The following is a 23,302-nucleotide window of genomic DNA, read 5'->3' as shown; positions in this document are numbered from 1 at the left end:
TAGGGAAATTTTGCTGGTAATTCTGATCTTCTGATGACATTCGGGGGAAAAAAACAGTCAGAGATCAAGGATAGTCACAAATATTATTCCTGTAATATTCAACTAGAAGTATTTGTTGTTTCACAAGAAATTTTTCAGTCATGAAGGATATGCACAGGAAAATGACCCAACAGCATTAATCAAGCTGACACCAGAATACTATACCCAAACTAGTATTAATATTTGTAAAAACTACTGAAGAACCAAAACGCTATGGCAGAGTATCACAGAAAAGATAAAATGTGTAGAAAATAAGTAACAGTGAAAAAAATAGAATCTGTACAGCTTATCACAGAGAAAACTGAAAGGTGATGTGATTTACCACAGGTAAGTACTTTAACAGTATTTGAAAGAGTATTAAAAGGGTCTACAACCCAATAAAGAACAGCATAAAACAACACAGTGGCTGCGAGTTAAATTCAGACAAAGCAGAATTGACATTCATCACGATTGAATACCGGACAAGTAACCAAGAAACTGTACGCTTCCCATTTCTGGTGGCTTAAAATTAAGATGATGCCTTTCTGGAAGGGATGCTTTAGCTGGAATCAAGTTATAGGGCTCAACACGAGGGTAAGTGGATGAAAATCTGCACACTGGTATCAATCAACCTGATTTTCTCCACCCAACATCTTTTTTTCCTTTAAATGTACAACTGTGGTCCTGAATTTTCTCTCTAATGCTTCTTAGGCAAGAAACACCACCATGTGTATTTATGGAATAAGCAACCCGTACGAGAATTTTTACCCAGTTCCTTTCAGTTACTGGTTGGGCTATACCCTAAAGCACCCGAGCTCTTTTAAACTTCCTGAAAGAAAGTCTGGATATCCAAAAGGGCGGGGGGGAAGGAGAGGAGAAGCAGTAATTTGTTTTTGGGTTTTTTTAATGCATACTAATGTAATTTAGAACTTTTTCAGTGTCGACATATGTTTAATCCTTCTTTTTTTTTTAGTTCAATGCTACACTGGGACACAAATTTCCCTAAGATAAATGTGTGCCATCAAAACACATCTATTAATACTTTCCTCTTTTTCCATTTTCAGTTCGTCACGTGCAGCTTTCTGTCCAACCCTCCCGAGCTACGGCTTTTTGATTATAATTATCCCTACTGGACCACAGTAGTGGGTTACTGCATAGGAACCTCTTCTATCATCTTCATTCCAATCTACATGGTTTATCGGTTGATCATCACTCCAGGAACACTTAAGGAGGTACTCACGATGCTCTGTTGCTTCTATTTGACTGTTAGGAAGGAGGCGATTCCTATAATTATTACGTGTAGATTTTTCAAGGGTCTGATGACCTGGAACTTGAGGATTATTGCTGTTCTGTTCCTAGCCAGCTGATAGCTAATTATTTTCTGCCCATTCTGAGTGATTCACACATCTCCCCAGGTCTTACTGAGGCTACTGACATATTCATATAAACTATTAAATCAAATAATTTTTTTTTTTAAGCTCTGGGCAACTGGAGGCTTTTCCTAGAAATCACACATGACACAGTACCACATGAATGCGGCAGTGAAAGATTGGTTCCCTGGGGTGTATCTTAAGAACAAGTTTCTTTTTCTCTCCCACACTTCATAAGATTTCTCTGCCATAAATCTGTGGCACATTTATCCTGTGATGACGTTTTTCGGAATTCTTGTAAGTTCATGTAAATACCAGTTCAGAAAGAATATGTTCAGTTGGCTCAGGGTATCCAAGTAAACTGCAAAGTCCTAAAGCATTAATACGACATCTCTCAAACTGATGCAAATTACGTTACAAATAATTAAAAAGTAACGCTGTGCACTTCTATAGCACCTTACATCTTTGTAGTGCTGAAATAACAGAAGCCTGAAACGTTCTTGTGTCATAGTTCAAGAGGTCTAACTCAAAGTCTTATTTTTATTATAAATGTCTTTCCAAATGGCTGTCATGCTATGTATTACCTCTAAGCCGATTCCATTTCTAATACTGATTTCTTTCCAACAGCGTATTCTGAAAAGCATTACTCCAGAAACAGCTACAGAAATACCCTTTGGAGACATCCGCATGAATGCAGTATAAGCTAACCCGTTTTCTGGGGGAAGAGAGGGGGAGCGTACAATGTAACTTTCCCCATACTCTCCCCTGCAAGAATTACATTTCCAGCTGAGACAACAAAAGGAGTTTTCTCTGGAGGTTGCATCACTGACAACGGGCATTTGGAAGCATGATGCCTCCAGCACATTTATCCAAGCAATTTATTGAAATCTACTGTGCACTTCTAACCAGACTGAACTGAGAACTAATTCACTCTGGAAACACGAGGATTTCTGTGTGCATGAGAATACTGCTACTCCATCCACGGGCCCTGGGGCTTTTCAAACAAAAATGTGCGTGATTGCGTAAGCCACGCTAGGACGAGTATCAGCGGGTAGGATTAGGTGTAGAATCCCAAGTCTGTGGCAGTCCTCCTGTATCTTCCTCAATGTGATTGTTCGTACTGGGCAATGTCGTATTCGCTTCTGAGGTTCTAATTGCTTAAACTACATTGAAAAATACAAAAATATTTCTGATAGCCATACATTACTCAAGTAATACAGGGGTTTATACACTAGGAAAAAAAAAAGTACATTCTTCAATCCCTAGGTTTGTAGTGGAGTAGACAGAGGAAGAGGAAACAATCCTGAGCAGCACTGTATACAGCTCTGCATACATTAGCACACACATTTAGAAGCATTATTCTCCTTTTCGTTTCCCGCATTTTGTAGATAGTAAAATTTTCTATTAATTGTTTCTTGCATAACAAATATTAGAAATGCATTTTTTGTAATGCTGTAAGCTTCCCTTTCCTTTAGACCCAATCAAGCCACAAAATCTCATCATGGCTTACTTGACAAGTACCAAAGTTCCTAGCACTTCCTACGCTGTTTTGGTAACTAAGCTAGATATTCACAAAATCATTGTCCTGACAGACCTAACACACCCAAAAAAACTACAGACCAACAATGAATTTTTTTGAGTTCTGATGCCAAAAAGTGAAAAGTGGAATCTTAAAGATCTGCTTCTCTGTTTGTTTTTTTTTATAAATTTAATTTCACACCTCAACTCTGCTGGAACTTGTGGCTTCTTCTGTTCTTTTCTAGTACAGAACTAAAGCTTAGAATAATCCTTTTGGCTAGCTGACAAAAAACTATACAAACCTACTTTGAAGATTTCTTAGCTCATATTCTCATGTGAACATACTTGGTTTTCACCCTGAAGGAGGAGGGGAATTTTTTCGTTTGGCAAGAAGTTGCATAGCATTCAGCAGGATTGATTCTCATCAGAAGATGAGAATATTTATATTAAATTTTGAGGCACTGATATACAAATTAACTTCGAAGCACATAGTAATCTCCTTATATTATACGCATACACACGCCCTCGAAATGTAACTGCCCTTCAGACCAACTGCAATTGCCAAGTCAGTTGGAGGACAACAGTTCTGCTGCAGTTACATGGAAGTTTAGATAAACCTAAGTAGGCATCATTTATGTAAAAACCTGCATTGTATTTTTACTCTATGACATCATTATAAGAAAAGTGAAATAGAGGATAAAAGTCTCTTCTGTATCTCATGGTCTACTTAGGTAATGTACTGCTAAAATTAACAAGGTTATATATGCACTCATAGCCGCAGGAATTAAAGAAAGCCACTGAAGAGTTTACATTGGTACGAAGAACTTACCATATTAGAGGAAAGCAGTGATGGTGTATTTGCCTTTTGAAAACCTTTTCATCGCTTCCGCCAAGGTTTTTCTCCCTCCGGTGTGCAGACACCTCCTGGAGGAAGGCCTCTTACACTTCAGCTATTGCCTTGAGTTCACTTTAGGTCTCAAGCCCAACTTCCAATAAGGAAATAACTTAAAGGAACAAACTGAAGACTCCTGAACTATTTTTAAAAAGGGAATATGTTATTTCACTGCCACCAGACAAAAACATAATAAATCTGTCTTACAGATGTACTGAGAGAGGGTGAAAGTTTTTTAAAATTATTCGAAGATATAAAAAGCAATGTAGACATGCAAAGTCACAGGAAAAATATTTTTAGAAATAGACAGTCCAGAAGATAATTTGTGATGTTAGATCTTTGCTATCTTTTTGCTAGGATAATCCAGTCTGAGGTCTTTACGGGAACAGGGGGCAAGAAAGCCCTCCAGAAGTGGATTAAAAAGGCTCTTCTTCTCCCAAATAATACAAAGATAAAATACATCCATACTTTCAGTCTATAAAAGCTGAACTAGCAAGGCAGTTTAGTTCCTTTTTTTTTTTTTCATGGCATACTGGTTCGAAGTTTTCTAAATGTTCTTATAAGTTCACTTTTTAGTATCTCTATTTAGCTGAGTGGTTGAAATATTGAGAAATTTATTTCATTTATTTTTATCATGGATTCTTTTTTTCTTCCTTTTACATATCCATCTGAAATTTAGAGTAACCAATATTTATCAGGTAGCTCAACAAGTAGCCACATATTAAACATTGTTTTTGTACAGAAGCCAGTAACAAACAGATACCAAATGGGCTGTACTGCAATTAAAAGTGTTTTGAGGCAAACAAACAAATTCCTTTTCTTCAGCTCACCTTCTGCTTATCTAACATACAAGTATATCCTACCCTCTATTCTGAACAGTGAAAAGGAATTTACGAAACTGGTAAATTAGGACCATGTTTGCCTTCTAAACAAAGAATTAAACTGGAGTTTTAGCTGCACAGAACTAAGTATTCCCTCCAACTTGTACATGATGCACCTGTATTAATTTATGCGGCTGTTTAGTTACAAGTGTTGAAAGCTGCAAGTTGTAAGTCATCAGTATGTGCCTTGTACTGTAAACTGTTATTGTAATAAATTTAATATTCATAGTCCATCTGTAAATGTCTCTTTTGCCTCTCTCTTATGGGAAGAGCAAAGATAAAAATTCCAAAAAAAAGCAGAACATCTAGTCCAGTTTACTATACCAACAAGGCCTCTGACAAAAAGCAGAGGACTTCCTTCCGTGTTTGAACTTTAGCCCACTGCTACCTACTCTTTCATTCTACTCCAACAGAAGAACCAATGCACATTACATTTGTTTAGACCGAACAGCAAAAACAAATCAATCCACACTTGCTTAGCTGCTCAATTACCTTACATATAAAGCTCATTCCATGTCAAGGCTTGGCATTTAATTTTACTCACATTTTGTCTCATTACTAAGTCTGCTGAACAAAATACTAGAAAAACACCAATCTCAAAATCTTTTTTTCTACATTATCTCACCTTACTGTAGCATAAAAGTGATAAATCTACTACAAAACAAAGTCAAAGAAGCCATTGTGAAAAATGTTGAAAACGTACTCTAAAAACTATGACCATTGTCAGATATCCTACTTACCAAATTGTAGCTTGGAGATAACTTTATTCTTGATTACAAACCTTTAACAGACAGACTGACAAAGAACAAGCAGATATGACTGTAATACATGAAAAAGACTCATATGCCTTATTTCACACAGAAAAGATGCAGTAAAATAACACAAGCATTAAGAGACCCACACATTAGATCCAGTATGTATCTTGCACTTTATTTGTGTTTCTGTACATCAGGTCCCAAAAACCAAAGCCCACACATAAATACAAAATTCGTATGTCAATATGCATTTAGCTTACAAAACACCATACTACATACAGAAATCTCCTAGATTATTATTCAGGCTGCGTTTCTTGCTTTTTTCCCCCAGCTTTTACAGGTCTGTTCTTGTGTTTGAGAGCATCACTGGGCAACAATGACTGCTGTGGAGGCCTGAGAACGCCTTTGTTTCAGCAGAGCTCACTGCTTCAGCCAGTGAAAGGAGTAGGGGTGCCAGGGTATTCTCACCTTAAGTTGTTTAACACTCGTAGGTCTGTCTTGGAATCGTCAAATACCAAGGATAGGGTATGAAGGCCAGGGTGGACAGAGTCAGACAAATTTAATATTTCAACTGTATAAACAGACTAATGGTGTGTATCAAGTGATTCATTAATCCGTTTCAAAAGTTGCTGCTCTATTATGGTACACACAATTTCCTAAATGTAGGTCAGGAATAAATAGCTAGGACACACTTTTACTTCTGTACAAGAGTCCATGAAGCAGTGGCTTTTCCTCTTGGTTGAGAGACCAAGTGTTTTGTCCATCACAGGGACATTAATCTTCTTCCTTCTCAATGTAAGACTTAGTATTGACACGTGCCATTTGCCTTGCCAAATACCGGTCCCTTGCTGACATCACTGTCTCTTCATTGCTCCGTTTGGCAAATTTGCTCAGGCTCTCAGATGGTTTCTGTGCCTGTTCTTTCCCCCCTTTCTCTCCTTCTTCCCCAGCTTTACGTTTCTGGTCAGACGAAATTCCAGAGCTGGATCCTCCCTTCTCATCCACCTCTCTCTCTTTTTCCAGATCAGTCTCTCCATCTTTTTCTAAAGACGTAGGAGAACTTTCCCTCCTGCCTCTGTATTTCTTGTCATCACTACCATATTTCTCCCTCCTCTCCCTCACATGATCTTCCTTTTCTCTGCATGTCTCTCCTCTCTCCTTCTCTCTATCATTATACCTCTCTTTACCATTTCTTATTCTTTCTTTCTCTCGTTCCTTTTCTGAACCCTTCTCTTCTTTCTCCTTTGTCTTCCTCCATTCTCTGCCATGTCCCTCCCTCTCTTTTCTTTCCTTCCCCCTTTGTTTATCATCTAGCTCTTCCCTCCTTCTGTAGTTATCTTTATTAGCATGATCCCCATATCTATGTCGCTCTTCCTTTTCCCTTTGGTGATCCTTTTCATGGGTCCTACTTCTCTCGTAATCTTTTTCCCTGTATTGTTCCTCATTTCCCCTTCTGCTTGGCCTGCTCTCTCCCCTCCTCGTAAGGTGATTTGTTTGGGCTTTTGAGTGCAGCTCTTCCTCCACACTGGATGAGCTTGGTGACCTGCAATGCCTCTGGCTCTTGTGATGTTTAGCCTCCTCTTCACTGCTCACAGAGCTCTCTCTCCTTTTCTTCTTTTTCAAATTTGCTTTAATATTTTTGTGTGTCTGATCATCATCACTAGTATCAGTTCCTAAGTCAGTATCAGCATCTGGATTATTCTCTTTCTTAGCACAGGGCTTCAGTCGTTGCCTTTCATATGGGCATTTGTTCCTTTGGTTGGATTCATCATAACAACTGTCAGGTTTTTCTTCCTTTATCCTAAATTTTTTATGTTAAAAAAGAAAAAATAGCATTACACAGCCTGAAATCTCAGACTTTTCTAGAAACTGCTTTCCAGTCAAGATTTAAGCAAAAGTTGCTGCTGAAAAGTCTAAGAAAGCAAATTTATCTGTGGCTCAGGTTCCAGGAATCCAGCGCAAAGAATCTCTATTTCTGTATCTGGTTCATTGGTGAATGCGAGATGATGAATTTATAAAAAGAATGACTATGGTTAAGAATCTGTAGCTTCCATTTAGGGAAAAAGACATAGATTTGTATTCTTGTGTAAGCTTTTTGGCAAGCTACACATTTTTTCCTATGTGTTTATTCCTCTATTCATGTCAAATAACCATCCAGAGAAGCAGCAGGTCATATGTTTTGTTGACAGAGGTAGGAACATAGCTTCTGTTAGTAGTAGATTTTTTTTAATCCAGTACTTCTGAAGATCTCACTCTCGTGGCTAAATAGAAATTACTATCTTTTTTACAGCTCATAGATTCTTAAATACAAAAAGCTGAGCCATTGGAGGACCAATTTGGGCAGCAGACAGAAAGGTTATGCTTTGCCATTCTTTTCTGACTGATAAGGAAATACATGTTTACTCACACAAGCCACACATCTCTTCTTTCTAATCATAAAGCTAAAGTAACAGTCTGTAGTAAATTCTTATGAACCAGCACACCATCTAGTTAGACTGAATGTTTGATGCATGCTTGAAAGCATGGTTAGTCTATGAACAATGACTAAAAATTATGCTGAGAAGTTTGATGATTTATTTAGTAATTCAATTCATTAAAATGACAAGTCAAAGTGGATCACTTTAGGGACAAGTGATGCAAATTCTAAGATCTAAAAATCAAGCTGTTTTCCCTCTGTAGACTATTGTACCACCATAAGAAAGAATAAAATTAAGAATGTACCTGAGCTTATTTGAAAGCCTTGCTGGGAGCACCATCTACAGTACTACTTCTTTTGTCCTGAATTAATTTTATATAAAACTCACAAAAGGAACATTTCCTTAATTTGCAAAATTAAGAAACCATCATTTCAAATGATCTCTAAACAGTACAAAACTACAACTTCCTGAAGACGCTCTGAAAGAAGAACTATTAAAGGAAGTGGACAACCAAGTGGGTTGACCACTACTGCTACTGTTTTTATAAAGAGATGCAAGTGAATAACTTAGATATTTCATAAGAAAAAGAAGAAACCATAAAATGCAAAATTCATTTAACCGCTTCAGTAGCAATCTTTGTGCACCACTGAAACCAAGCAGGTATTTCTCTTTGCTGAAAGCCTGAGACAGGATATTTTTCCAAACACATAGGTATACTAATACTTCAAGTCTCAAACAACAAAACTGTGGCCTCCAATTTCCCATTTTATGCTTAAATTCAGGAAGCTGTTCCACCTTTCTTCCAGTCAGTAATTTTTACTGCCTATGTCTTTTAACACTACTTTTCCCTATTCATTTCCAATAGGGTGGCATATCTTTATACTAAAGACATAATTGAGAATTCCCTTATTTCAGACAGCTGAGTAACTTCACTGTGATCACATACTTAATCTTAGATAAGAAGAATTTACTTTCTAATAATCCAATCTCAGATCTAGAAGACTTCTTGATGAAAGCTGCATTTTCTTTGTGACGGCAAGCATTTAACTAGTGATATCCAGGCTTAAGGCCTATCTCAAGTGAGTTTAACCTGAATTAGTTGTTTCAAATTATCAGTTATTGCATGTAAGAAACATATTCCCTTCACCGTATTTATCCACAGGGCAGAATTTTACCATCTCAAGTACATAAATAATTCAGCCTTATCTCACTACTTTGCTTTGGAATATGCATATATCAAGATTTTAAAATATTCCTACTGGATTTCCTATGTATTTGATTAATTTCCTTTTACCACAGCATCAACACTCAATTCGTTTATTTTTTATGAACCCGTAAATGTGGAATAAGTACAAAGTAAGAGACCCAAATTCTACAAGGAATTTTGTATCACAACATCATTTCCTACGACTTACCTCTCTGCCAATTATTTTACCCTTTGTCTCCCTCATGATTCAAAATATGTAACTTAATGCAGATTGCCATATATTAGGTTAGAATAATACCGATACCATTATGACTGTCCTCTTGACACTTTTTAAATGGCATCCCTGTCCTGCTTGTTTCTGTCTTATAAGCAATCATTAGACATTTTCCAAATAGTTCAGTTAATCAGATGTAGAAAGTAATCATCTTACCCTTACCAGGTAACTCTCTGTCTAACTCTTACACAGTCTGGAATCACAAACAATCAGAAGCTGGTTTATCCAGAATTGCATCCTACCTGGCTTCACGGAAGCTGCATTTAGGCATCTCTTCTTCCCCTACCCTCTGGTTTAAAAGATGTCTGTAAAATCCACTGAGATCCTTCTGTTTGGTCACATCCAGGTATGCTAAGAGAAAGAAAGAAAGATTGGATTTACTGTGCCACAAATACTCATCAGATGCAACTCACAATTGCTAGAGACACCACCAAGACTACAAACTCCATCCTGGAAGTTTTCAAGCTGAGACTGGAAAATGCTCAGAACAACCCGATTTGACCTCACAGCGGACCATGCTTTGAGCAAAAGGCTGGAATAGATGACCTTCAGAGGTCCACTCCAACCTGGTTTATCACATGATCCTATATCCTATTCTTTATACCTATTGCTGGGATGCTGTACAGAAAGTCTGAAGTAAGTAGTGTTAAGCGGCACTCTACCCCAGGTTTATGAATCTTCCTTCAACAACTGACCCCTCCTCAAAAATTAAAAGCAGCAATCCAATAAAAGAAGCTTCCTCTGTTCCTCTAGTAACACGTACAAAGCAAAATAACAGTGGGATCTGATTCAGTATTTGAATCCTTTTGATTTTAATTATCTCAAGCCTCACAGAGAGACCAGATGACAATATTGTAAATCATGTACAAGGCAATACTTCTTTTTAAGCAGAATTATTTCAGTGTGAATCTCACCCTCAAGAGCTGCCTCTCTTCTTTCTCTTTCCTCCTCCTCAGCCCTTTCTTGCAGCTTCTTCTTATAGGCTGAAGTCACAAAAGCCTCTTTGTGAGCAAACTCTCCCCCTTCCATTTCACGCTCTTTCTGAATTTTTCTTTCCATTCTTTTTTCTTGCTCCTTCTTTCTAATCTCAGCTGCTTTGAGGATATTTTGGATGTACCTGGGCTGAAATAGAAGGGAAAAAAGGTATCATACTGAGAGGTAATTGGGGTGGTTGAGAAAACACAAATTGGGATTTATGGAGATGTTGAAGAAAATTGGTAATGGAACAAGGTTGACAGAAGCTAGTCATATTCTCAACACCGTTTGATAGCTGTCTGAAATAAACTGTCATTCCCTTTTAGATCACTAATGTGGCATGCTTCCCAACAACAAGAGGTTGCTGTATTCAATCAAAACATTCAGCCCATCTTTGACTAGGATGATTTTTGCTCTGACTGAAATTAAATGTTTTTTGATTTCTCACCCCTCTGTCTTCTGTCTTGTAATAGCATTGCCCTTTCTAGTGCTGTGAAGGAGTGAGAAGTTTCCTTTTATACCCACATATCCTGACAAAAGCTTTCAAATGAAACAGAATAAGGAACAATTAAAATATCACTTGTCAGGATAATTCAGCAATGCTTTGAAACAACGTGTTGGGCTGTGGAAACTGGCTCACATTTCACCAATGAAAGTTGATTACTTTAGTCTTTTGACAGTCCTCCAGTAAGCACACTAGTGAGTGAGGAGGGATGATTTATGTTCATTGACTTAACAACCAAAAAGTCTTTGTTATCAGAAGTAGTATTGTTGCGGGGCCCACTACCTCTAATGCTGCTATCCCACTGTAGCATTCTCTGAAGTACCTGATGAACTGTTTTACCAAAATTCTTGCCAATTATTACCTCATGTAACAGGATGTGAGCACAATACTTGCATGCCCCATGAGAAAATGCATTTGGCAAAGCTTAAAAGTTATTCCAAGCATACAGAGGTAAGACACACAGCATACGTTTTCAGTTACCGACCTTTTTGTCATCTTTTCCAGATAACACGCTGGCATTACTTTCTTTCTTCTTCTGCTGCATTTCATCATAAATACTGTCATATTCGTACACTGTAGCATCTTCTTCCAAAGCCTTCTGAATCTCCAATTTAGTCTAAAACAAAAAAAGTGAGGGAGAAGATACAAAAAAATGAAGCATGAAATTTTTAATTATTTTTCAGCATTTTATTCCTATATTGTAATTTAAACAGATCTATAGTATAAACCTATACATTATAACATTGAGTGTAAATTAAAAACAGTCTGATCTACAAAGTTCTTGAAATGTTTACTAGGCTTGAGAAGACGAACAACCAAATCATGACCAGTAATTGCAGTTAGAGGAAATATAGGAAGCAAAGCACAACAGTCAAAACAATACTGGAAACTTCTTAATGAGCAAACTGTTCCATAAAACAATGTAATTCATTTTTTTAATAAACAGAAAACAACATTTCAATAATTTTTACTGTCTGTTTTCATCTATAGTTTATCCCCCTTCCTCGAAGCCTCAAATGATAAATATGTACCAATATAATTCAGGATATGATTCCATATTTCACAGCTCTATTCTGTTTGTACAGTCAAGTTGGAAGTAAGAACTGTGAAACCATTCAGTTTTTAAAAGACCTATCAGAAAAAAACAACATGGGAAGCCCCAGGATCAGATCTCCTGACAACAGGAGAGGAATGCTGAATGGCAGTCATACAAGTTTCTCTCAAGCACATATTACCTCCATCGAGTATATTAAATGTATGATGTATAAATATCTTTTTCTGCTAGCTATGTCTTTTATTGGTGTGGAACTTTTTAAAATGTAAAATTCATGTTTCCTTTGTACAATTTATTGCTCAATTACAATAAAAGGCTCACTGTTGGTATATATTTAAAAACCCAGTGCTTTTTAACAATACATTCTACAAACAAAACAGTTTGAGAAATTGTAAAAACATCAATGCATTCTATGCCACAAAACAAACTTCAACATCTAGTGTATTTAAGTGCTTGCACTGAGTAAACAGAAATGTTATTGTGTATTAAATTACGACCAGCTCTGTGTTAAACCTCACTCGGGCAGCTTTCATTAGGCAGTTTTTCAGTTACTCTGCTCAGAGCCAGAAGAATTTCAAAAAGAACAATCCTGACCAGAAAAGTAGAACAAGAACTTTGCTAGAGGAAAAGCTCTGAGAATTTCAAGTCAAGTTTTAAAGAAAGTCTTGTGCTGCGAAGAGCAACGCACAAAGTCATAAAATTATGTAGAATTTTTTTAACAGGTAATTCTAACTCTGAAGTTGCACAATTATGTTTCTGCAATTATTTAATAAAAGGGAATGGATGCAATAATTTCTTAATTTGCCGCAGGCATGAAGAGTCCTCACGGCATCTTACCTGTTTCATTGCTTGTTTTTTCAATGCTTCTTTCTGAAGACTTTCACCAACAGATGGCTATAGGAAGGAAATATTACAGAAATAAAATTAATTACATTGACACAGCTCCTATTATTTTTCTATGATTCGAACAAACTATATAATAGTCCCATTACATATGTCAGTCTCTCACCTCAATTGTATTTTTATGTAAGCCAGAAAAACCAAAAGACCATTCACAAGCATACAATTAATCAGCCCTTTCCATGAGCAAAGTATTGCAGTACCTCAACATATATACGTATATATTTTTAATGAAAATGGTGATGAGTTGAAGAACATCATTTCAATGACATGTGTACCTCAGAAACTGCATAAAATTTCAGCCATTTCACAAAACAAGCAGCCTCTGTCCAAAAAATGCTCAGAGACATAGGAGGTCTGTGAAAACTGTTTAGTTGCAGTGTATCCCTCCAACCACTGCCAAAAACCTGGTAGAAAAGACATAGCCCTCCACTATGGCAAGGGACAGTGTGTTGGTGCAAGAAGCTAGTACAGCAGCAGGCAAACATCTAGCAAAGGACAGCTAAAGCCAGTACTGAAACAAATTCCTAAGAAAGGGATGCTTGTATACAGCTACTCACTCACAAACACTACAAATCTCTCAGTTTTTGCCATTAAAAACAAAAAAAGGAAGAAAAAAATGAAAACACAGAAAACAAACTCCCAACATCAACAGAAATTGGAATGATACCCTCCTACCAATTTACATATCAAAAACATTTTAATGTTCTTGGGAATTATATGTTTGTGAATAAAGAAGGATAAATACTTTCAATTATTTTAAAAATTATATTTCTAAAAGTCTGTGAAATAGATAGGTGCTATTCAGAATATTCTTCCAGCACGTAAATGTCATCAGAGATGTAGCAGTCACGAGCAGACAGTCTTACTGACAATCACGTGAAAAACTGTATTCATAGTAAAAAATGAATATCCAAAAAGACTTGGTGCTTATTTTGAGTTTGATCTGTATCATTAGTTCCATATTTTTAGAAATAAGAATATTGCTGATTTGACCAGCATGTACTTCAAATGTTAATGTTTAATTTCTCAAGATTAATATGCTAGAAAATAGCAACACTAATCTTCCCTAAGGAAAAACATGTCCATTACTGAAAACATGTTTTCTAATCATACTGTCTTTTAAAAAAAGCTTTGCATTTTATTTAGTTTTGTCTTTTAATTAGCAGTGAACTATACTACATATCTATCTTTTCTCAACCAACAGATAATACTGTTTATTAAACAGATTCACTATAAATGGCAGGACTTGTATCCTTGTTTATGTAATTAAGTATCTCTTAATCTTAAAAAGCAGAAATAGGAAGGAAAAATCCTTTTGCATTTTGGCAGCTTCCCAAGGTTTGCAACTTTGACTAATACGTGTTTTATATCACATTTTAAAAAGACAAAGAGGTTGTGTAATCAGCTCTTAATAAAACTAAAAAATGGAAACCAACTAGCAGGGATCTTGGCAGCAGGGACCAGGATCTTCTGAAATCAAACAGAATTAGCACCATGTAAACTCAAACAGATCCCCTGAACCAGAAGGCTTTTGATTTCATTTGATGTTTAAAATAAAGTAATAACATGTCGTGACCCCCCTTTCTTATTTATGCTATTAAAATTTTAACTGATGTGTCAACAAAGAAAAAACCAAGTGCTTTTCCACAATTTTCTACATGACAGACTGTAAACAGTCTGAGTATTTTTCACTGGTTTTCAGAAACGGGGATACAAGTTGCACCACGAGCAGCAGAATTAATGGGGTTTCATTATATGTGACTTTGTGCCCTTTGTCTCCTTATTTCCCGTCATCCCCTCAGACACCCTGCCTGATTGATACGGCAGGTGGGCAGCACCGCGTGCGACCAAAAGCTAGCCCTGTGCTGAGCAGTTCCTCCTCAACACGGAGAAAGATTAAAATCACAAGTTCTCAACTATGTCTGTCCCTTTACCCAGCCAATTTTCATGAAGACCACAGGAACACAGTATCTTTGGGACCTCTGCCACCCACCAAGGATGGTTAAGATTGTCAGTGAGTTCCCAAGTCATGTGGGACTAACAAACAGGTACAAACAGTGACCACCTCTAAGGCATTTTCTTCTGCTATGCAAACCATAAATAATAAGACTTGCACCCTTCTATGCAGCTTTAAAAAAATAAAAAAAGCCAGAAAGGTAGTATCTTAGAGGAGTACCAAATAATTCTAAACTCAGAAAGAGAAGATGCTAAGGCAACGCTGTCAATATTCGGAGAAGTACATATGGTATCACATAAAGGCATCCACTGAATTCTAGATACTCAAGACCTTTGGTTCACTTCCCATACATGTGCCAGGACTTACTATTATAAGTAATACTACAGTCAGAAAAAACAAAGACACGGAATTTTCAAAATATTCCTTCCTAGACCACTCCAAGTGAGGGACTTACAAGCAAGTAAGAATGGGAACTTGAAAGGGCACATATACAAACTTTCTCTCGTGCTTTAATTGCTACATGCAGACTTACATAAAATCAGTTTCTGCTTTCAAAATATTAAACCTTGTGGTTAAACTACAGTAATAAAGGGAAAGTGTGATGTGCACTTTCATGGAAGAAAAACCCTGCACTGATTCAGTTATGCTCACCTCTAGCAAGCAGCTTCTCTCTCTTACCCAGCCTCAGATAACCAGGTAAGGAAGCAGATCACACTTCAGGCTTTAGGAAGCTGAGCGTGGCAGACATTAGCAACACATACTCACAGTCCACTCTGCTATCAGGGACTACAATCTGTATACTGCAGCTTGCTGATTATTTTGACTAGAATTGGATATAGTCTCTTCTTTATTTATGTAGCTGGTTGACTGGAGGAAGTAGATAGCAGATTATTTAGTTTAAAACAACCTACAATAATCCTGGCGTCATTCATCTAGTATTTACCTCTGGCTTTCAAGATTGAAGAGCTGATGTGGAGTAATATTTAAAAGACCATACTTAATTTTTATGTCATATGCTTCTTCTAAAAATGCTATATATGAGTCAGTTAAACTTCTTAACATAAACAACTGTTTTAAATTGACAGTGGAACACACACCAGCATTACACAGAAGACTTAGACTTCCTCCTGGCTCTTGGGGAAGCAGATGGTCCTCTGCTTGACATCTGAAAGATTCCTTTATCAGACACTCTTACACTGTTTTTACAGAAAAGTACCTAAACAGTAAGGAATCTCCTCTGCATTTGGCCAGAAAGCAAGGGCTTAGTAAAAGACAAAACAGATTCTGCAGTTCTATTTACAGAATAAGCTTTATTTCACCAAAATATCTGAAATACTGCTTAGGATGTTTTCCTTGCTGCCTACATGAAATTAATGTGTTGCTCTAAAAAGATTACATAAACACAGAAGTAATATATGATCCTCATTATTGTACATATAATTTTAAAGAAGTCCACCTGCGATTTGTTTGTCTAGAGTGGCAGTAGGTTTACAAAAAACAAACACCTTCCCTTATGGTTTATGGTTGACAATTTCCTGTTGTGCTGTGAGCTCTGATAGATGAGAACTTCCCGTTCTTTTGTATTGTTTTTACTTATCAACTGCCCATTTATTAAAGGCCCTATAAGCTCAGCAATCTGTCTCACACCTTCTCCTTCCCTGCAGTCGAGTTATTCTTCTGAAGCCCAAAGCTCATACTTTAATATTTCAAGGAGAAAATGTTTTAACCCTATCCTGTGAAACTAGATAGAATCCATGCAAATCAAGAAACTCTTGGAAATGAGACTCCGCAGTCTACTAGCCCTGCAAGACCATGGAAGATAGCTTGTACACAATGGAAAAGGTTAAAAAAAGGGGGTGGGGGGTGGTAGTAATAAAAAAAGTGATGCCAATCTACCAACATTTCTCACTGTTCTCTCCCATTTCTTCTCTCCTTCAGGTATCTATAAACTTCTTTCAAGTTCTTAAGTGCTTCAGCTACCACCTCATTTTTATCCTGCAGGTAAGCACACCTTGAAAGTTACTTATTAAAATGTCTTCTTTACATTGCTCCTGCACAACCAAAGAACAGACATTCAAACTACTGACCCATGTTTTCGGTTTGTCTCAGCTATGTTCAGCTCATGACACAGCACGCAAATCATTTACATTATACAGAAAGCTCAATTCAAAAGCCCAAACGCAAATACCTAAAAAGGCAATTCCACAAATGAGACAACGAAAATTTCATCTTCTTACAGATTTATCTTCTCTGCCTTCCCACTACCGTGTCCCGGCCCACACCTCAGGTCCCAGCTGCAGTTCCTTGGTTTCCCTCTGCATCTCCTGCTTCCTCCCATCTCACCTAGACTAGGCAGCTGGCCACAGCTTCCAGGCCAGCCGAGCAGAACCACAGAGGGTTAAGATCATCTTGTCTTTCTCCTCATCGGAGCATTAACAGTGTCTTTGTTCTGCAGCTAGAGAGGCCTAGTCTTGTTGAATTCACTTGAAATTGGCCAGTACATTCAGAAACTTACTATGGGCAAATGTTATCTGGGAATTGTATAAAGCTCTTTTTAGAAAATCAAACCAAAAGGAGGATAGCAAATTATTTACCTGAACCTGCCCAATTTAAATAATATTCGGGCTCTATCTATCCTGAGTTGCTACTCATTTGTTCTTGGGGAAAAAAAGCCAGCTGCTGATGTTGGGTTTTTAGAATATCTCCTAAATGGCTGCAATTTCTGGAGCAGAAGGTACAGCACCATTTAAGCATAGACTCAGAAAACACATCTTAGTCTGTGACTAGTGTTGTTTTCAGTGTTAAAGCTGGTTTCTAAGATGTTACAACCTTAAATCTGAAGCTGAGAACATCTTGCAAAAAGAGTCTGGCTTTTTTTAGTTTTTTGGGGTTTTTTTGTTTTTTTTTTTTTTTTTAAACTTTTACAACTATTTTAATAGATGGTCTCAAAGTATATGTGAGATGCCTGACTTGTTTTTCTCCACTGACTGCCACAAGAAGTATGAGACAAATTCTGACATAATAGCTATTATTAATGGAGTATCTTGTATTAGCTGCATAGCCTGCCTCCTAAGGAAAAGCATTTGTGATTGCTATCAAAATCCCAGGCATGGTACTTACTGATAGACAATGTAAGACAACACTGCATTCCTTTTCAAAAGCAAAAGACGCTTCTGCTCTAATATAACCTGTTATGAAAGACCCATGAGGGGGCTTTGCCCTTTAACATTGCCCTTTCGAATTCTCTACATGCTGTTTTGTAGTAGACATATAAAATAAATTACCTTTGTTTAAAGTGAAATACATTTTGAAGGGAAATGAAATGCTTCAGTGATGTCAGGCAGATTATATGTAGTTTGATTTTAATCTCACTACAACCATCTAGTTTTAACTGGACGCAGAGAAAAATATTTGACCAAACAGCAACAGCAGGATAATTTGAGACTCTATTTGATCCGCAAGTGAAAGACGCGCAGATAGTCAGCCAGTTCACAAAAAGCAAATCTTACATTTATACTGAGCTAGCCAGTCCAAGAGCAATTTATTGTGAAGGAGTGAGAAACAGACACTTTCAGAGCAAAATTCATCTCAGTGATTCTAGGTGTCTACTTTAGAATGTGGTAAGTTGTGCCCCAGAAGTACCTGCATCTCTACTGACTGTACAGGGAGCTCAAGGAACTCAAGCGTAGATACCTGCATGTGTTTCTATGGATCTCAACCCAAGTTTGTGGCCTTATGTAGCTAAGCCTCTGAAAGGCTGAGATGTGACGCTACTCACTTCATTCTTCCCACACTAGACTGTGAGATCTTTGGATTCATGACACTTTGGTATCAAAACATCTTAAAATGAGCTACTTACTTACACTCCCATGTATATGTATCTAGCAATGAATCTTTAGGGCTTGCCCTCACAGAGATCTGTATTATCCAACTACAGCCTGCACATGGATGATCACTACATGTACATGAGACTCAAGCCTTCACGGGGTGGGGAATAAAACTAAGTCAGGCAACAGATTCATCTCAATCCACACACTATATAAGCCACAGCTACCAGTAGAAGAGAAAGAATGTCATGTACAGAATTAGCTTTCCTTGGCATGCCCTCCTAGCTTCCAGCAACCAGGAGTTCAGGGACTTCCTGAACTGAAGGATGCACCTGGATCATTGTTTGACACCAAGAGCATCCCTTAATTTGACTCATCATTTCTGAATCCATTTGTATTTTTGGCCATGCCACAATATCCTGTGGCAATGAGTTCCACAACTTAATTATACATTGTGTGGAGGAAAAAACCCAACTTCCTTTTGTTTAGCTTAAACCAGTTACTTGGCAATTCTGTAATATACCCTATTGCTCATATTATGAGAAACAGCAAAATTGCTTCTTTTCTCGGAATCATTCTTGATTTTACATACATCCTCTCGAGATACCCCTCTCCACTTCCTTCTCCTCAGTAATGTCTTCCTAGAAGTCCCTTTAGTCTACTTAGTCTTACTCTGCATGAAAACTGTTGCATAAACTCTGGTCATCATCAGTACTCATTACTTGGCCAATCTTTTTTTCAGTCATACTGTATCCTTTGCAAAGTTGGAAAGTGAATGGAAGGATCTGTAAGCAAAACCAGAAGTTTGAGTTTACAGCAGGATATAGTTTTCTGCTTGTTTTCAGTTACTTCCTTTGTGTCTGCTTAAATACTCCATTTATCTTCTAGATGGTCACTAAAAAAACCACCAGATTAAGCTGATACTAGCCACACCGACTCCACAATCTCTCTCTCTCCTGAATTTAGCACCTAGTGTGGTCTATGTACAGTTATTTTCTTCAGCTACACTTTACATCCTGTAGCAACAAATCAGTTTTGAAAGACTGGTTAGGTACAGGAATGTATGTTGGGTAATTCTTATAAAATTTCTGTTTCTTGATCTGCTGTACCACAGATATATTTTCAACTAAATTCCGAAGATAAGATACAACATGGAACAGTGCACTGACAAGTCGCCTCTGAAAATGCAATGCATGAATAAGGGAATAATTTTTTTGGAGAAAATTGATATATCATAAATAACAGTAAGCCAGGATGGAAACTTATTTCTAACATATCATAGTTTGTTGCTTCGTAACATCTACTCTCTACAACAGGCTTTCCTAGGGGTAACAACCTTCCCCCCAGTTTTTAAAGATAGCAACAACTACTCATTATCAAAGCAAATAATTCAGAATTATATTGGTGAGAAGTAACTGTAATCGCCTGGATTACTTTTTCCCAGGTAACACTGTATTTCAAAAAAATTTCCATCCCAGGTTTTCTGCTTCTTATGAAATAACCCAAAGATCATCTTCATCAGCAACTAACATCCATTACTGTACTTAGCCACAGCAAAATTATCACCTTTCAAATTCCTTCAGCAAGAGTACAGGCAAAATCTTAATGAAATATGCATAGTAACATTAAAAAAAAAAAGGGGAGCACAAGTTTGATATCTAATGTATAATCACAGACCAAGTCAGGTGTGCAGATTTCCCAGCACAAACTTTATTAGAGTTCAGTTAAAAATACATAATCTCCAGACATTTGAGATGTAGTTCTGACTGATAATGTAGCAGACAGGAAATGAAACCCCTCCCAAATGCTGCTCCTTATCTTGAAAAGCTCTGAAATTATTACTGAACTAATAAAGTAATTTTGCTTTTTAAAAAAATGATCTTCTTCGATAAAGGCAGTTATGAGAATATTACTTTTTGCTGGCTATGTACCATACTGATGAGCATGACAACTTTTAAGAGTCTTTATAGCAGATTCTGTTAGTGAATCTGTCAGCCTTTCTGAAAGGGATACTTGATCTAGTAGACAGCATCATACATTATTATTAGAACTACTAGCATTATTTTGCTTTAATGTTTAAATATTAAAAGAAAATAAGAAATGGAAAAATACAAGATAGCCCCATACTCAGGAAGGTTCCCAGTCCTACCATGTGATGTTTAATGACAACAGATTAATTCAAGCTCATTATTGGGATTTGGAAAATGTGGGGTCAGTCCCTTAAAGTAAAGACACCAAATCCCAGACAGGGAGAGTGCTTCTGCCATTGAGGATAGCAGATCCACTGTCACCTCCATTAGCAGTATTTAAAGGAAAGCCTCTCTTTAGAGCCATGGTGACAGCTATGTGCTCAAGCCGAGGGACACACCTCCTGATAGCGTTGAGGACAGCAGGAGATGGGATTTAAAACATGTCCTGTCCTCTGTGTTTCCTGTAAGTCCTGTTGGCTGCACTGAGGCAGTTTCATGTTGAGGGTTGAGTGGCTGTCACTAGGAAGGCCCTCAGCCCTTTCATGCCCTGTATAAAGGGAGCTCAAACATCTTCAACAGCAACATTCTGGATTCTGTAATGCAACCAGGCACACGGAGGCTGGGAATTGCTAGATTCAGACTTTCTGTGACATTAAAATAAAAACTGCTAGTTCATTAAAAAAACACTTTAAAAATAAATGTTTGATAATACGAGTCAGAAACTTGACAAAGATTATTTGATGCTGTATTAGCATTACTTTTTTCAACACACGAAGAACACAGAATGAAGCTCTAGAGCAGTAAGAACATTTTTGTAACACGGGTTCTGTTTCTAAATATCAGCTGATTCTAAATTTCAACTTCTTAAATGTTAGAATTCTAGACTATGCATATATGTAAGGTTTATTTTCTGGGTTCTGTGGGAAAAAAATCTAAATATGCACATAATGACATTATGATTCAATTATCACAAGTAATCCCAGATCGATAAAACCCAATAAATTGTAACATCGTGTCCAGAAAGCTCCATCCATGTGGAGAGTTTATGTACACAGTTCTCCGTTTCTATTCTTTACTTGTAAAATATGAAGCTACGGGCTTTAAATCCTTCAAAAATTCTGTTTTCGAAGTTGTGGTTCTGTAAGGTATCCAAACCTATACACCAGCCAGTTCTTGGATGCCCCCCATACTAACAGTACATCCAGAAGTGTAATTTTTATAGTGTACAGCACCCTCTACTGGGACAGGTAGAAAGCTAGTATTTTGAAGGTAGTACTTAAAAAAAATATTAAAGGATACTATAGAAAAGAACATTATCAACATCTTGCAATACAGTCATACATCACAGAGTATCAACAAACTGTGATCATAGAAAAACTGTGTATTGTTCAATCTAATGCTACAAGTAGTTCTCATTACTTGCCTTTTCCGTTTTTTGCTTTAGAACTTTTGGTTTGTAAGGCTTTTCTTTTGTTTACAGTGAGTGCAAACACCACAAATCAGTTATATCAAATTTGGGTGGAGTGAGCTAAAGGATAAAACACACTACTACACTTTAAAGTTAGTATCTGAGAAACAACTGTTGATTACTACTGGTCTTTCTATTTGCAGACACATTTACCAGTGGTAGCCAATAAATTTCTTTACAAGCCAGATACTGACAACTCTTGCCAACAGGTTGCCATGTGTGATGAACTTTTGGAAGAGCCAACAGTAACAAACAATCAAGTCATCACTTGCATGTAACCTGCACTAAAGAAAATACAGATCATACTTCACACCCAAATCCAAAATGACGACATGTGTCTTAGTGACACTGCCATTAAGTTGATGCAGGCATTAATGGCTGTAAACAAATAATTTGCATAATATGGGGCAAATTTTAGAAGAAAATTGTTGAACTGACCTCTTCATCAGAGTCATCTGCAAACACTGACAGTTTCTTTGAAACGAGATTCTTCTGCGGCAATTTTTTTGGCATAATGAGCCCATATCTAGGGGGAAAAAAAAAAGTTACCCTTAACATTACTTACAACAAAACACATAGCATGTTCCAAAACAAAAATCTACCACTCACAATTTTAGAAACAAAAGATCAACATCAACATAATGTATCAAGTATAGATTTAAGCAGCATTTGCAGTAGTGCACTCAACTTTGCCAGCTTCTCCCATACCTATAGCTGCCTTTTTCCATGCAGTTTCTGGATGTAATAATCTTCCTAAATTAGGCCACAAAAACACCCTTGTTCAGAGTTCTTACAGTAATTTTTTTTTTCTCCCTCAGAGAAGAAATTACTACTGATTAACCTCCAGAGATTTAGTCTTAGTCTACAACACCAGACACTATTCTGTAACTACATTTGCTGCTGCAATATGAATTTCACCCGTTTTGCATGGCAATGTAAATCACCAACCCACAGATAGAGCAAAAGAAAAGATTTTCAGTGATCTTATGTCATGCAGAGATTGATTAACTACACGTGCAGAACTCTTCTGCTGACACAGCCAACGTCTGTGCTCAGAAACAGTTCCTGTGTTTTCAGTCATGAGCAATCTCTTAAATCAGGAATTCCTCCCCCACCTGCCTTTCCCCGAGTCCATCACTAAGTCAATAGCTCGTCACAGCCTATAGCGTTGATCTGGAGAACTCCACGAAGCCGTAGGTACTACGTCATCATTGTGACGAACTATTTGCTTCCGTGTGCTCTGAATCTGCCCCCCAAAAGCTCCCTCTGACCCCGTTGCGGGGACCCGATAAGCGAACGGCCATCCCAGCC

General features: G+C 37.3%; 2 protein-coding genes across 2 annotated transcripts in view; one reads left to right on the top strand and one right to left on the bottom strand.

Annotated features, from left to right (window-relative positions):
• SLC6A4 (solute carrier family 6 (neurotransmitter transporter), member 4) overlaps nt 1-2,231 on the top strand; it is a 12,290-nt gene extending 10,059 nt beyond the window's left edge. The window contains exons 12-13 of the mRNA XM_010292442.1: nt 1,083-1,250; nt 2,016-2,231. Coding sequence (XP_010290744.1) covers nt 1,083-1,250; nt 2,016-2,090 — 243 coding nt within the window. The 3' untranslated portion in view covers nt 2,091-2,231. The remainder of the gene's footprint in view (nt 1-1,082; nt 1,251-2,015) is intronic.
• Nucleotides 2,232-6,208: 3,977 nt separating this feature from the next.
• Nucleotides 6,209-23,126, bottom strand: NSRP1 (nuclear speckle splicing regulatory protein 1). Its single transcript, XM_010292441.1, has 7 exons — nt 23,107-23,126; nt 22,430-22,517; nt 12,704-12,760; nt 11,297-11,428; nt 10,247-10,454; nt 9,575-9,683; nt 6,209-7,235 (listed from the first exon to the last, which is right to left on the bottom strand). The coding sequence occupies exons 1-7, from the start codon at nt 23,124-23,126 to the stop codon at nt 6,209-6,211; spliced, it is 1,641 nt and encodes a 546-aa protein (XP_010290743.1).
• Between the last annotated feature and the right edge of the window lie 176 nt (nt 23,127-23,302).

Source organism: Phaethon lepturus, unplaced genomic scaffold (genome assembly GCF_000687285.1).
Source record: "Phaethon lepturus isolate BGI_N335 unplaced genomic scaffold, ASM68728v1 scaffold44388, whole genome shotgun sequence".
Taxonomy (NCBI): domain Eukaryota; kingdom Metazoa; phylum Chordata; class Aves; order Phaethontiformes; family Phaethontidae; genus Phaethon; species Phaethon lepturus.
Note: the sequence above shows the minus strand (reverse complement) of the source record. Positions and strands in the feature narration are given on the sequence as shown.